At 29.6% G+C, this 16,586-nt stretch overlaps 2 protein-coding genes across 2 annotated transcripts in view; one reads left to right on the top strand and one right to left on the bottom strand.

The window, feature by feature from the left end:
• LOC123292471 (phosphatidylinositol 4-phosphate 3-kinase C2 domain-containing subunit beta-like) overlaps positions 1–16,586 on the top strand; it is a 351,668-nt gene that overhangs the window by 55,047 nt on the left and 280,035 nt on the right. Inside the window, exons 24-25 of the mRNA XM_044873151.1 lie at positions 12,137–12,333; positions 12,399–12,640. Of these exons, the coding sequence (XP_044729086.1) occupies positions 12,137–12,333; positions 12,399–12,640 (439 nt within the window). The remainder of the gene's footprint in view (positions 1–12,136; positions 12,334–12,398; positions 12,641–16,586) is intronic.
• On the bottom strand, positions 4,497–8,458 carry LOC123292473. Its single transcript, XM_044873153.1, has 3 exons — positions 8,378–8,458; positions 5,993–6,172; positions 4,497–5,439 (listed from the first exon to the last, which is right to left on the bottom strand). The coding sequence occupies exons 1-3, from the start codon at positions 8,427–8,429 to the stop codon at positions 4,643–4,645; spliced, it is 1,029 nt and encodes a 342-aa protein (XP_044729088.1). The 5' UTR covers positions 8,430–8,458; the 3' UTR covers positions 4,497–4,642.

Raw genomic sequence — 16,586 nt, forward strand, 5'->3', positions numbered from 1 at the left:
TGACTCAAGATTCAAATTCATGACTGAATTTCAAGAAGATTTTTCCTACTTTGACAATTCTATTCTTAGTGAATGTTTATCCGAGAAAATAAATTTTCTTTTTAATTTTCTAACCTAATCCACAAAAAAAAAATACACTCTCGAATAGTACATTTTAATTGATTTATTATTATTTTCTTTGTAACGTTTTTTTGTAAATACAACTTTATTCAAATAAAAAATGATGCTATAATTAAAGTACACGAATCTTCTTGATATTTTGTATAAAGTGATAATTTTTAATTGCGAGCAACTTTTCTGAATAACATTTTGTCAACTTATAAAAAGGAAGGGTAGTTTACCAAAAAGAAAAATAGTGATTTCAATTTTTTTGCTATCCTGTACATTATTTAGAAGTTTTAAATATTCCCACATACTTTTCAGAATAAGCAAAATTTCTTATAAAGAATGACTTTTTATCTTAAAATGAAAAATAATAAAATTTACAAGTATAGTTACCTCTATCCGGGGACACATTGTATAACTTGTTCATTCGTTCCACTGTTATTACAGCTAATATTCTAACACATCAAAAAATATGTAATACTAATAATTAAAATTACAGACAATTAAAGATTATAAGATATAAAAGATTTTATTAATTTTTGGTAATTGCCATTTTACACAATAAATATATTTCAAGCATATGTCAACTTAAAGAAAACTCTTTTACTTCATATTTGTACAAACTTTTATTTTGATAGTACAAATGTTGTTTCAAAAGTTATATATGGTCACGCGTACGCGTCCTTAGATATTCAAAGTAAAAAAAAACTTTTAATAAAAAGAAAACCGACTTCAAAAGAAAAACTTTTCCAAAATAAATTAAGATGCACTAAAAAGTAAAAAAATAACGATAATATAATGTGGTTAAAATTATTGTTATTTTTCGAGTCGGTGTCAGTCACGTTAATGTAGCAAACTGTTCTGTCAGAGTTGTTTCCCTGGATTACACCGACTCCAAAAATAACAATAATTTTAACTACATTATATTATCGTTATTTTTTTACTTTTTAGTGCATATTAATTTATTTTCAAAAAGTTTTTCTTTTGAAGTCGGTTTTCTTTTTGTTAAAAGTTTTCTTTTATTTTGTTATTTATAGTGAATCTGAAGAACACTAACTAATCACTACATAGTATAAAACAAAGTCGCTTTCTCTGTCCCTATGTCCCTTTGTATGCTTAAATCTTTGAAACTACGCAACGAATTTTGATGCGGTTTTTTTTAATAGATAGAGTGATTCAAGAGGAAGGTTTATATGTATAATAACATCCATTAAATAGTGGAGAAGTACTGCTATTTTTGAGGTTTCTAATGTGATGTCGTAAATAATTACATAGTATAGTAAAGTAAATAATAAAAATAAAAAGTAAATAAGTAAAAATGTAGTGTATGAATTTAGATATTCCAAAGATAGCAGGAAATCTTCATGGTATAGGGAAAGGGGGATTGTTTTACTCCAAATTTAACGCGTGCGGGCCACGGGCAGTAATGAATAAATCAAAACTACTGGATCGATTTTAATCACATAGGCTATATATTTTATACCCGTGCGAAGCCAGAGCCGGCCGCTATGTTTTTATATACAACGTTCACAGTTTTTCTGTAGTGTATTTAGTATCAGCATTGCACCCGTGCGAAGCCGGGGCGGGTCGCTAGTTTGTTACTAAAAATAGAATCATCGAAATCGGTTGAGGTGATATTCAGTTATTCGTCTTCTTGTCGTGCATAATTAATGCAAATTTAAGACTTTTTTGGTTTTCTCATGGATGTCGTTGTCAGAACTGGACCAAAATGAAATGGGACCACACGGGAAGCACCAGCTTTCAAATAGATAAAGAATCATTAAAATCGGTTCACCCAGTCGAAAGTTCTGAGGTAACAACCATAAAAAAAAAAATACAGTCGAATTGATAACCTCCTCCGTTTCTGTTTGAAGTCGGTTAAAAAGTCGCGAAAATCAGTTTTTTGTGAATTCGTTGTGTGCGTAGTCATGGTAGGGATAATAAAATCGATGCCAGCGCTTTAAGTGAAAAATTTTGGAGATAAAGTGGGCTGTTATGACTAATTTGCAATTATTTACATGTTAATGATATAGAAACTGTCAAATTAAAATGATTGAAAAACACTAATTAATTAAACTTAATGCATTAAAAATTGTGAAAATAAGAAATCAAATTGTACAAATATTATTTTTCAAATGTTAATTATCGTAATTATTTATTTAAATTTGTGAAACAAGAATATTAAATTTTAAATGTAAGTTTTCAATGCAATCCACACAATTATATATGCATCCATTAATTCTATAATTAAAGTAGTGTATCGTTGTCATGGAAACGAAATTCACGCTCGGAGCGAATATCTCTTTTTTATTGCTTTCAATCGTTTTAACATTGATTATAAAAGTTGTAGAGAATAAAATTTTCTACAAATTTTGTCTGAAACTTTTTTTGTACGTTGAACCGTTTTTGAAATAGAAGGCGCAGAAGATGTATTTAAGATGCTCTGCTTAATGTACTTCAGCGCTTGGCCAATATTTATAAATATAAGGTATTAAATAATTATTTAAGTAGTATTTAATGAATAATGAAGAAACGCACAATAGACTGGGATTCACAATTGACTCTGTCTGTTATACGGTTTTTTCACTTAAGTTTTTTGATTAAGTCCTACTTAAATAATTATTTAATATCATAAATTTTAAATATTGACCCTGCGCTAACGTAGATATAACTGAGCTGACTGACTCCATTTAAAAAACGGTACAACATATAAAAAAAAACATTCAGGCAAGTCGTATCTCAGCTATACGTACCCTTAGTACAGGGTCCAATATTTATAAATATAAGATATTAAATAATTATTTAAGTACTTAATCAATAATGAAGGGAAAAAACCGTATTATTAACAGGGTTAATCGTGAATTCAAGTCTATTAGGCGGGTTTTTTCCTTCATCTATCTATATATATAAAACAAAGTCGTGTTAGTTACACTACTTATAACTAAAGAACGGCTGAACCGATTTAGCTGAAAATTGGCAGGGAGGTAGTTTAGAGCCAGGAGAAGGACATACGTTCGACAGCATTCCCGTGGGACTTGACATGAAACGTCAGTCACTATAAAACGTGGTATAACAAAAAAGAATCAGACTTGGAATAACAAATCGCAAATGACAGCTATGTAATTGACGTATAATGACAGATATGTAATGACGTATGGATGACAATTTGATATTTGTAAGAAATCAATAATAAAACTATTTCTATTAAATAAATAATTAACAATTATAATGTAATGATAGTGGCATTGATAATGTAAAACAATCCCTTCGAGTGTTATGGAAAGGGGATAAATGATATCAAGACAGATGAAGGTTATAAAGCGGTGGTTTTGATTTTTAAGCCCAGTGAAGCGGGCGGGTATTAAGCTAGTCATTCATTAAATACTACTTATATAATTATTTAATACCTTATATTTATAAATATTGACCCTGCACTGAAGTACGTTAAGCTGAGCGCTCCATCTTCTGCGCTCTCTATTTCAAAAACGGTCCAACGTACAAAAAATGTTTCAGGCAAAATTTGGAGAAAATATTATCCTCTAAAACTTTTATAACCAATGTTAATACGATTGAAATCAAAAGAAGCGAGATGTTCTCAAAAAACTGATTTTCGCGATCTATGACCTTGAATATCTAAGGATGCGTACGCATGACCATATGTAACTTTTGAGACAACATTTGTACTATCAAAATAAAAGTTTGTACAAACATTCAGCTTATTCCGTTAGATTCCGAAGTTGACCACTTTTATTGACTAAGATGATCAAGTTACTTGCATATATAATTGTTAATTATTTATTCATATTGATGTAACTAAAGGGTATAACACCTCACATGGATTTAATGCCAAAAATTCAAAATTTCCATAACTGCCTTCCATTATACTATTGGTTATAACGACGAAAATGAAAGATCCCAATCGAATTCCTAAATAAACACAAATGAATAACGGCCATAACAACATCAGTTATAACGACATTTCAGCTATAGCGACCAAAATTCAATAGAATTATAAGCTGCTATATCGGCTATAACGATTAACGCATGCACAAACATACTTTTGTTACATATACTTATTTTTTTCAGTTAAACAAAACATAGGTAATACTATTTTGAACATTAAAAACTTATTTTCAGCCTTACTAACTTTATTTTGAACCTTATCAACTTATATGTCGGTTATAGCGACCAGTTGTCATTGGAAATAGTCAGTATTCAAGACCAACATGTGTTCTTATGCGCATACGTTCTTTTTAATATAAAAAAATACATATATCGACTTAGATCGATCAAAAGCGTCAGTCCCTTCAATGTCGTTATAACCGAGTTTAACTGTTATGAGACCTCCTGCCCACATGCGAGTAATAAAGTGTTAGATATTGAAGCGTAAATACAGTTAAAAGTCTTTATTAACGTTATTTGTTTGTGTAAATAGAGCCACAGTATAAACACATACTTTTTCACAATAAGACTAGTTTAGATTTGTTTTTCGATTGTTTTTTTTTTTTAAATTTTTCACTTCACTTTTTATAATATTTTAAGCACTTGTTCCACTAGATATCGATAAATTATCGTCGTTTGAATTCATTTTTAACGAGCGAGGCTTTGACAATGGTGTCGATTGTTTCTTATTCGGTTCGCTTCTTTTATTAAATGCTGGTGAAATCCCACTTGGCTTGGATTTTCTTTTGTTAAAAGCTGGAGAATTTTTAATTGCATTTTGTAAAAATATATTTGCTGCAGTACTCGAATATTGTTCGCTTAAATCATTCTGATTAACTACAAGACTTTGATTTGATTTTCTAACAAATTCAAAAGTTGGCGTTACTGGAACTTCATCTTCAATTTCGAATTCAACTTTCTGTGTACGTTTTTTCTTCGGTGATTTTATAGGTTTGGGAGAATTTTTCGGTAAATAAAATTCTATATCATCTTTTTCGTAATCCGAAACCATCGATGGCCTTAAATCTAAATAACTGGTATCGAGTATTTCATCAAATTTTGGTGGATCACTTTTCGGTAATTCTGGTGGTAAATCACTGTCAAGAACAGTTAAATATTCGTTATGGTTTGATTCAAAATATGGCGAGTTAATTTCATTTAAATAACCACTGTCGTTATCATCAAAATCATTTTTTGAAGTTGTTGCAGTTGGTTTTATTGAGTTTAATTCTGTTAAGACATCATCGAAATTTACTTTTGTCACACTCGTATTGAAATATTTATTGTTAATTCTTTCGTCTTTGGTTTGGAATTTGAATGTCTTTGGATCTTGTTTTTGGATCGGTGTGTCGCTATGATCTACGGATGTGTACATATTTGAGGTACTTGTTTCTGAAAAATTAATTTCATATCAAACCATGAGATATCCTAATTGAAACAAGGATTAAATACCCTGTATTTACTGAAATATATTGGGTTGCAAAAATATGCTTCAAAATATTAGTTTTCTCGTTATCTTTAATATACTCAAACAAGTTATTAAAGGAACATATTTTTTAACACAAAATTTTACAAAAATTTCAAATTTATATGGACTGCCAATATCTTGGTCCAAAAAGCTCGTATGTGAACCAAAAAAGTCGTTCGAGTGGTCTTAAGAGATTAGTTGAAAAATAATGTCTAAAATTTTTGTATGCTTTTACATTTATCACTCTTTCAACTCTCATTACAAAACGGCAGGGGGTGATAAAAATTTTTGAACAATAGGTTCTGAAAGAAAGTACAAGTTTTGTACAAATGTAAACGATATAAGACAAATTTTAGTGCGATGAATTTTGTTTGGAAAAATAATATCTTGATCCAAAAAGCTCGTACGGGAATTTTTATATCTCATTTTCTAGAAACATAAATAAGCTTTTGAGCTAAATTTAAGTATGATTTTTACCTGAATAAGTAGAAAATTCATTATCTAAATTTTGTTTATAAACTCCAACAACAGCATTTCTATTCGTTGGTTCTTTATTACCAAAAGTCATTCTTGCACGGAACCATTTAAATTTGATTCCAAGGACTCCTACTGTCATAAGTATAATGGAACACACGCTAATTATATTCAATGTTCCATCTAGAAATTAAAAATAATTATTTTTACATCCGATCAAAAATTTATAAAAATTGTTTTTCACTCATTTACTCATTCTGCTGAAAAATCATTTGAGAAAACAGCAATTGGATCTTACATTTTGGATTATTTTAAGCAGTTTTTGTCTAGTGTCACTTTTTCGCTTATACTTCAACATTTTTGTAATATAAGCGTTATAAAAAAAATTAACATTTTATATTTTGGACTATTCTATGCACTCCTTGTATCTTTTCATCTATCAGCTTACCTCAACGTTTTTGAGATATACGCATTAAAAAAAAGTGTAAAGCGCTTAAATCTCGAAAACAGTGAGGTAAGGTGAAAATGGCAAGACACAATAATGCTTAGAACAGTCCAAAATATAAAAAGTTTTTATTCCCTGCATATATGTAATATATATCAAGGTATACTACGTTTAATCCCAAGTTTGTAACGCCTAAAAATATTGAAGTCCGTCTGTCTGTCCCATCGTTTGTAGACACGATAACTCAAAAACGAAAAGAGATATCAAGCTGAAATTTTTATGGCGTGCTAAGGACGTAAAAATTGAGACTAAGTTCGTAAATGAGCAACACAGGTCAATTGGGTCTTGGGTCCTTAGGGTTCATCTTGTAAACCGTTAGGGATAGAACAAAATTTTAAACGTCCCTTATAAAAAAATAAACAACTTTAGTTTGAAACATTTTTTCGTAAACGTTACTGTTTACCCGCGAGAGCACAAATTAGGACACAATTTTGTTGTCCATTTTCTCCAAAACTGTAAAGACAGAGAGTTGAAAATTTGCAGGTGGCTTCAACTAGTGAAAAATTATCGAAAAACATAAAAAATGTTAGAAAATGCTTTCGAAAACCAAATAAATAGCGACCTTTCAGCCGCCATAATTGTTTTGGTTTTTTAAACTCTTCTAATTTATAAAATAATAATGCATGCACTGATATTCAACACTTTCTAAACAGGGTATTTCAACAATTAACTCATTCAATTGTGTTGTTTTCGCGTGTATTTAAATCAAATATTTGATGACATTCATACGATAATCGTCAATTTTATTGATATGAGATATAACAAGTTTCAAGTCAAATATTTGATAAAAACCATATAATAATCGTTCATTTCGACAATATCATATGTTCATCAAAATTAGGTTTTGTTTTCAATCATTTGTATCTCAAAAATGATGAATTTTAGCAAAAAAATGTTACCAGACAAAAAAAAGTTGAAAATCGTCCAAATTATACAATGGGTGTTTTCTCATATTTCATGATTTCTCAGTAGAATTTGCTTGGGCGAACTTCTAAGCGCGTGCATGGTAGAAGCATACTTTCTAAACAATATGACTTTGTTTTACATAATTATATATTGTTCCATAAAATTGCAACCTTAAATGCTTCATTTCAAATACAGTATTTCGAAATCACATTCCTAACAAAAGTATAGAAAAGTTTCTTATAAAGACCATTTTTGTTATTTCAAGTTTTTCTCGGCCGCCCTTTCTATTATATTTTTTTATTTATTTCCCTTTTATAAAGAACAACTTTCTATTTTAGAGTGTTTTTTTACTTATAAGTTATGCATCAGAGTGAGTTTTTATTAAAACTAAAATTCTGGGCCGAATTTATTGTACGCATATGTGCATCTTCAAGGTCGGATTTGTGGTGGTGGAGGCACATAAGCACAAAAGTAGATGGCGGTCCAGAATACGGAATATTTTTTACACAAAGCTTGGCTACGTTATTTACTTTTTTAGTTATCTGTCCGCCGCACTTTTGCCGTATGGTCGCTCTCTTTTTTTCAACAAATATTTCAACACTATTTAATGTTTTCAACCAGTTTTTACATTGGAGAGGGCACGTGCTCAGCCTGTCTCTTCTGTAAAACCAGCCATGTGAACCTAAAAATTTTTGTTTGGAGCATTTTTCTAACTACTAATAATAGCATATTATTTATTTTACTTTGAAGAGCTTTACTCATTTAGAGTGTCCATAAAATCATCTAATTTTACGCTTTATCTGTTTAGTATGACTTCGATGTCATTATATCAAGAATTTTCTTTTACATAGAATTTAATTCAAATTGTAGTTCATTTTCGATTTTTTATTGAGATTGGCTCAATTTTTTTTATTTTTTATTATCAAACTATTAAAACGTGATTATTTCTAATAATTAATTATAACAATTGAACATACCAAATGCCGTAATATGATTATTTTCCGATCCATAATTAACGATTGGTGCCATATTTATAAATATTATTTAAAAATTATGAACTATTCACTTAAACTTTGTTTATATAAAATCCATAATTTCATTTAAAAATAAAATAATAATTTTTCAAAAAATTAAAATAGTAAAGTCTCAATAATTATATATTGTTTATCAGTAAACACCTATTGTTATCAATTTTAAGCGACTCTAGATAATATGTGAACCAATTTGTTACCAATACATCAATACACTTCCATTTGTTTTTAAACTCCTTTTTTCTACAAAAAAGTACTATAATGTAATTGATGTTGAACGGACACAAATCGACAAGATCGGGATTCACTGAAATTAATGCAAATAAAGAAATCACAAATTTTTTTTAAATTACTCGACATTTCTTTTTTGTTCAAATCGCAAATCAACTTTTTATGATTCTCTTTTAAGTAAGGTATGTTGGGGAACCGTGGGCGTGATAGAACGATTAAAAAAACATACTGACGCGTGGAATATGGATCACAGTTAGGTTAGGTTAGAGTGGCTGTCCTGGGGTGGGACACACTTAGATCATAGGGTCCGTTGTGGAGCTGTTTAAGAACAGCAGGAGGGCTTTGACATCGACTGACTTTAGGTCGGAGAGGTCGTCAAAGAGAGGGTGGCTCAAGTAAGTCCATCTCCTCATGACAAGAGGAGATGCCAGTCCAGCCAATGTCCTGTGATAGCCGCAACAATTTTGCGAACAGAGGCCCTTGGAAGTGATATGAGAGCTTCGGAACGCCTGCGATTGTACTCAGACCATATCTGTCTTGTAGTACCATAAGTACGTTCTTCCCTCCATCTAAGATTGGCCTTTTTCAGAATATCTTCTTTCAGGAGTAACTTGCAGTTCGCAAATGGAACTCCCGGGTATTTATTGATTCTTGGGTCCGGCAGCATCGTGCCATTTCTGGCAAGCTCGTCGGCTTCACAATTTCCTGGAATGTACCTGTGTCCCGGTACCCATACCAGGTCTACATTCATTCGTTTCGCCAGCTCATTTAAGGACGTACGGCAGTCCTGTGCTACCTTTGACGTTAGATAGATTGAGCTGAAGGATTTTAGAGCCTCTTGGCTGTCGGTGAAGATTGTAATGTCCCTGCACCTAAGGGTGTTCAGTATGGATCACAGTTAAAACCGTAATATTTGAATCTTATTCCAAGAAAATGAACGAATTTATAAACGAATTACACAATAATTCTGAGAATATTCTGCTTAATAATTCTGAGAAATAGTTCCTAAATGCTCGTTTATCTACTGTGCCTCACCTCAAACTATACGAGTCGTTTTCAAATTATTGTTAAAAATTTCTTCAAAGAATAAAATTATGTGCGTAATTATGTATGCTCGTAATGAGTTATATTTCTTCGGTAATAACAAATATAAGAATTTATAAATAATGTAAACAAATAATAGATACTCCAGTTAACCTCAATGATGCACTCACTATAGGAAATTGTAATTTTGAAGTTTATCTATTGTGTTCATAGATGACACTGAATTTGTCATCTACCTATCCTTGTCTATTGTTAGTGACATTTCATTTATCGACTAACTTCTTAGTGTTAAAACATTTGTAACTAACTTCAACATGTAATTTTCTTCTTTTTTTTTTTCTTATTCACTCTCTTCATTTTTTCATAATGCGCCAAAAGAAGTATAATTTCAATAATTTGCGATTTTTTTAAGGAGGAATTTTTACCTAATTAAGAAAATTGAAAAAATCAAGAACAAATTTTCAAGTTTTCAATAAAATTCATTACATAAGGTAATTTTGATTCAAAAACACAAGAATGGGATTAATTTGATGATTAGAATCATGGTCATCTGAGATATATTTGGTCTAAATCCCGGCGGTGCAAAGGACGATTTCTCGGGTCGATTTCATCAAATTTCTTAGAAACCTATAAATGAATGCATCATCATCTTCTAGACCAACAATATTTCATTCAATTCAATTTTTTAAATTTGTAATGACACAATGGAAGTTTAGTGACACCAAAAATTTTACTAATGAAAAAATTATCTTATTGAAAATTCATTACAAAGGATATAAAATAAGTTATTAACTTTGAAAATGAATCACTTTATTTAAGCTACTTCATTAGCATTAGCTTTTTCATCAACCAATTCTCAAAAACAAGTTGATTTCGACAATTACTTCATAATCCATTCATTATCTTTAATATCAAAACTTTGTATCCGGTTTCGTTGCCATTTGCTTTCTATTTTATTAGGTTAAATGATTAAAAGGCGACCTAATATGCACAGCATCTAATTTTTGGTTTGAAAGTATCTTTAGTCTGAATCTTTCCAAGTAAGGATTTTACTTATATTTTGAGTAATTTTGTACGTCATTTTGAAATATTTTTTCGTAAAATATAATTTGATAGGGATTCACGTGTAATTTATTAATCTCTGCCGTCTTATCTCATTCAATATAATCAATATTTTAATAAATAAATATTTGCTACTAATAAACAATACATACCTAATGATTCTACAAGGATATTTTTCTTTTTATTAAATTATTCTTAACTTTGATATAACTTACGAAATGCGATGATTCTAAATAATCCTTAATGTAAGATTTTAATCTGCAGAAAATTTGTTCCTTATGATACGAGAAAAGCGAGACAGCTTTGACTTTTTTTTGAAAAATGATCCAGTCTTGATCGTATACGGTATACATCCATCGAAAGTGCACACTTTTGTACAGTTTTGGAGAAAACGGAAGCTTAAGAAAAAATGTTTCAAACAAAAGTTGTTAATTTTTTTATAAGCATTGTTTTTTTCATTAAAACTATTGTTCTATCTTTAATGGTTTACAAGACCCAATTGACTTATGGTACTCATTTTTCGAACTCAAACTTACTATTTACGTCCTGAACTCGCTATAAAAATTTAAGCCTGATATATCTTCATTTTTGAGTTATCGTGATGACGGGCAGCAAACGGAAATAGGCTAAGTAAATGATTTTATGAATACCTATACTCACATTTCTTTCGTATTATCAATATTTCTAAGCGTTACAAACTTGGGAAAAAATTAGTATACCTTGATATATATTTCATATTAACAGGGTATAAAAACCGATGAGTGTAAGAGTCTTTCAAAAAGATCAAAAGATTTTTTCTGTAATCAGCTTAAATCTATGATCCAAAAAACGTGACGCTTTGTTAAAAAAAATTACACACATATTTCATAATGTTGTCTCATTTCATTTGGATTGTAATTAGAAATTTAAAGCCCACGGAGTGTGCTGTTTAATTGTTTAATTTGGCGTCAACTTGACGTCAATTACGCACAATGGTCATCTTATCTATTATTTCTCTAGCCTGTTTTCTGCCACGAGATCTTCCTTATTCCTTTATCAAACCCCATGATTTAACCCTCATTTTAAAACTTATCTAAAACGAAAAATACACTCAAGGTCTAAAATGTACCGCTTAGGAAAAAATTAATTTAGTAATTTTTATACCATATCTGTAATAAAATTGCCTATAAATAAAAAGAAAGTAAATTACTATTGATATTTTGTATCACTTATATTTTATTTGTCTAGCCTGTTTTTAACCGTAGTGCGGAATTCCTCACGGGTCGAGCTAGTTTTTCATATATTTCCATCCATTTTAAACGAACCCATCTCATTTAAATTCGCTTTGTAGCTATGCCCAAGGCATTAATTTTATTTATTTTTTTTCAGTTTACCTACTGGAATGCATATGGGTCGCAGTAACATCAAACAAGTAGCAGCTAAACGAAAAACCGATATTGAGCTATTTTTAAAATCTCTATTTCTAACAGCCGATGAAATTGCTCATTCTGATCTAGTTTATACCTTTTTCCATCCTCTTTTACGAGACCAACAACCTGTGGATTTATTTGCTAGAAAATTAAAAGGTAAGTTTTATAGAAAAGTTAAATGGTTTTTTTTTTGAGAATTGATTTAAAATTTCTTTTGATAGAACGTCGAACGGATCAAAGAAACGATATTGGTCGTGTAAAAGGTGAATTAAAATTATCTGTAATTTATGAACGCGGAGCTTTAAGTGTTATGGTCCAGCATGCAAGAAGTTTACCTTTAGTGGCTAATGGTCAAGAACCGAGTACATATGTTAAGGTTTATTTACAACCTGATCCAACGAAGGCTACTAAACGTAAAACGAAAGTTGTTCGGCGAAGTTGTCATCCTAGTTTCATGGAAATGGTAAGTCTATTTCTTTCTTTATGTTTAAGCAATCAATCAGCGATTTTTACATTTTATCTCTACAGAATAGTTATCCATAAAGATATTATAAAAATTGTGTGCGCGAGTGTTTATGCTAACTATAAGTGAAAGTGTCCGCAGGTAAGAGAGAGAACGCTGCCGAGCTACCAAATCTCTATGGATCATATGATGACGTCACCACGTCTGCGGACACTTATTCTTATCATATCTATATGGTTGACTCTTACACTAAAAACCATTCATCTCGACCCCATTAGTATTCCAGTTTGACTTTCGACAACCGATGAAAATTGTAAAATAGAAATTGGTAAAATTATTCTTTAATAGGCTGGTGCCATGGAACTTACAGTTATCCTTAGAGTTAAGGTCTCACTGTAAAAGGTTCATAATTAAGTGAATAATGTTCAAGATAGTATATTTTGGTCGCTATGATATTCTTTGCTATAATCAATATGCAAATTTATCTGATGTTGTTATAACCGATATTTTCAAATATATATATATATATATATATATATATATATATATATATATATATATAACGATACTGCTTCAAAAGCGTTAGCTTCATGAAAATCTATTTTTCTCTCTAGAGAAGTTTTCATTATATATTTGATGTTCTTGGGATAAAAATATATTAATTGTAGAAATTTTACATTGTTTAAAAAAAAAAAAAAAAAATTTTGACATTCAATTGTTGAATTCCGACGCCATTTTTTATTTTTAGTACATGCGTAATAATAAACTTTCTTTTGTTAGATTTAATTGATGAATCAATACATAGAGAACATCACTAACACTTTATATGTTGCAATCTTAATTTCTTAGAATCGTATGTAATGTAATGTGTCATAATGGTACCTAAGGTACAGGCTGTTGTAAGGTAGTATCCTTACAAAAGACGTCGTTATAAGCAATTTTAAAGGAACTTTTTTTTGTTTACTTGCAGTTAGAATACCGGCTGCCACTAGAATTGATAAAACAACGGTCTCTACAAGCAACAATATGGAGCTACGATGCATTACAAGAAAATGAATTTTTAGGTGGTGTTGAATTACGGCTTGGAGAAATGCCTTTAGAAAGGGAGGAAACTCATTGGTTCCCACTTGTAAATATTACAAGATAATCATTTTTTAATCATGAATTATTTTCTTATTTTTCGTTTATTTATAAAGAAAAAAAAGATGTAATGAATCTTTTTCCATTGAAACAGTTTTGTTTCTTGAACAATACAAAAATTGTTGTGATTGTCGTCCCCAGTGAAATCTTTAAAAAAAAGTCTTTCGTAGGCCTCATTGTTTGATATTACACATATAGGCTTCGTTTAAGTCGTGGTTATTTTGTATAACTTACCTGGAAAAAATACTAAGAACTCTTAATTAATTTCTAAAAATAAGATGCTTTCATGGAATCTCTTACTTTTCTTAATACCAAAAATAAAAATCTCCTATTTTGGGAAATTAATATCGAATGTGGTTTTCTTGAATTTTTTTATTTGAAATGGAAACCTATTTATTTTGAATCATACCAAGACTCTTTGAATTTTTTATGACAAAGGATCGTTTGATTTCGACATGGCTACATTTGTAACGTTTTGTAAACGGCGGCCATCTTGTAAACTACTCCAAATTAACAAAAACGCACATTCTAATGATATTTGCTAAAACATATCAAATAAATCACAAAAGGCCAAACGACTAACGATATATTTCTATTAAAATATTTTCTTATTTATTTATAAATAACATTTTAAAATTAACCATTACCCCCACTCCTTCATTCCAAAACTAAATTGTAAATAATTTTAAATCAATTTTTAATTAATTATATTTTAAGTAGGACTCGAAAATCTTTGCAACATTCCCATATTTATCGCATGCGTATGTTTGTAAAAGAAACAAAACATATTTTAACCAGAAAAAATTCATTCATTTATTTAAAGAAATCTAATTTTTTATTTTTGAAGTTATACTTCTTCGTGTGGACCAGGTGATGCGAAAACTACATGTTGAAATTAGTTACAATTTTTTAACACTATGAAGTTAGTCGATAAACGAAATGTCACTCACATTAGACAAGGATAGATTAAATGTAATCTATGAACACAATAGATAGGTTAATGGGAGTATGTATTATTTGTGTAAATTATTATATTTGCTTTTACCGAAGAAGTATAACTTTTCATGCGCTTACATTGCACTCAATTTTTTTGTTAATTATAAAATTTATGGTTGACATTAGGTCTTATTTTAATAATTTCACGGCTGGGTAAAAAACTATAGACGTTTCATTTGCTCATTTGACATCATTTTCTCGGTTCTGCATTGGTAGGTACTGAAAACTATGGCAGATTTATTACAATAAGGGGAAAACTGCGATGTTTTTATATGGCTTACATTTCGTCTTCGATTTTGCAAAAGAGCTTTGATTTTGTCGATTCAAAGGTTGAAATTAGAATTCGATCTTGTAAAGGAACATGTCAATTTTTCCGACATGCATTAGATATTTTCGCCAATCGAAAGTATGAAAGTGGGTAAACCTGAGGGCTGTAGAAGCGAGAAATTGATGCATTATCTTTTACGGTGTATTTAAAAAAAAATTATAGAGAGGTAACAAAGTTATGGGAGATTGTTATTGCCGAATTTTTTTTTTTTTTGCCTTTTTGATTCCATTTCATGTCTAATTTTTTATAAATACAGGGCCGAATTAACCTAGACAATGCAATTCTCTGGGCCCCATTTCAGCCTTTGAAGATTATCAACTCTTTTCAAGTTAAAGATCTTCAACTCTTGTCAATAAAAGAAAAAAAATAGTTTTATCAGATCTATTAAGTTTAAATAATTTTCCTAACTTTTTTGGATACAAAATTCAGTTAAATTTTCTGTCTATGATACATTCTATACTTCAATTTCTTTAGAGTGCGCGCGGAGCCCCTAGTCAATTGCCTACTCTGCCTAATTGCTAATCCAGATCTGCGTAATCTAGAAACGTCTGTAGTGTAGTAAAAACTAAGTCAATAAAACATTAATCATAAAAATTTATTTTCTGAAATTTCCATTTGTCTTTTGTAAAATTTTCATAATATTTGTTATCAAGGATGGGTTGTAAAATGATCAATGATTAATCGATTGATTGAATCGATAAATGCAAAAGTGATCGAAAATTAAATTGAATAATTGATTCATAATCGGCTTTATTTATTTTAATGAAAGATGAAATAAAAAAATTATTTTTCTGCCAAAGGTTTTAATTATAAAATAAATTTATTATTTGCAGTGATTTATTTATTTTTATTTAGCTCAATATCAGTATTTCAAATTTTTGATTAAATATTATGCAATAATGAATCGTATGATGTAATCCATAAAATAGAGCATAGGCGTAAACATAACATTTCTAAAAAATTGAAAGGATGTAAGTTTTTTAAATATAAATTGCACCATTTTTCCTCCATATTTCCAAGTTCAGTTTTATAACATATTTGAAATAAGTTTCGATTTTTGCCAAGATCTAGATTATATAAATACGTATTTCGATTATCAAGTAGTCATAATCTGTATGAATTAGCCAATCTTAATTAGTATTATAAATCGCGTATATTATTCGTTGCTTATTTTGTGACGGTTTGCACCGTCCACACACGACCCTGGCAACAGCTTTTTAGATTCCCAGCCGATTTGAAGTAATTGTCAAATATTACAGCTCGCTCTAGAACTATACAAATAAAATCATAATGTCTCAAGATAAAAATATTAAATAATGTACAATATAAAATTTAAAATAACTAATAAAAATTGGTTTCGATAATTTTATATATTTATTATTGATCATAATATTTAATTATTATTACATAATCTATCTTAGCGATTTTTATTATTTAATTTATTGAATTCTTATCATTTATTTATTTAAAAAAAAAAAAAAA

The sequence above is a fragment of the Chrysoperla carnea genome, chromosome 2 (genome assembly GCF_905475395.1).
Source record: "Chrysoperla carnea chromosome 2, inChrCarn1.1, whole genome shotgun sequence".
Lineage (NCBI taxonomy): Eukaryota > Metazoa > Arthropoda > Insecta > Neuroptera > Chrysopidae > Chrysoperla > Chrysoperla carnea.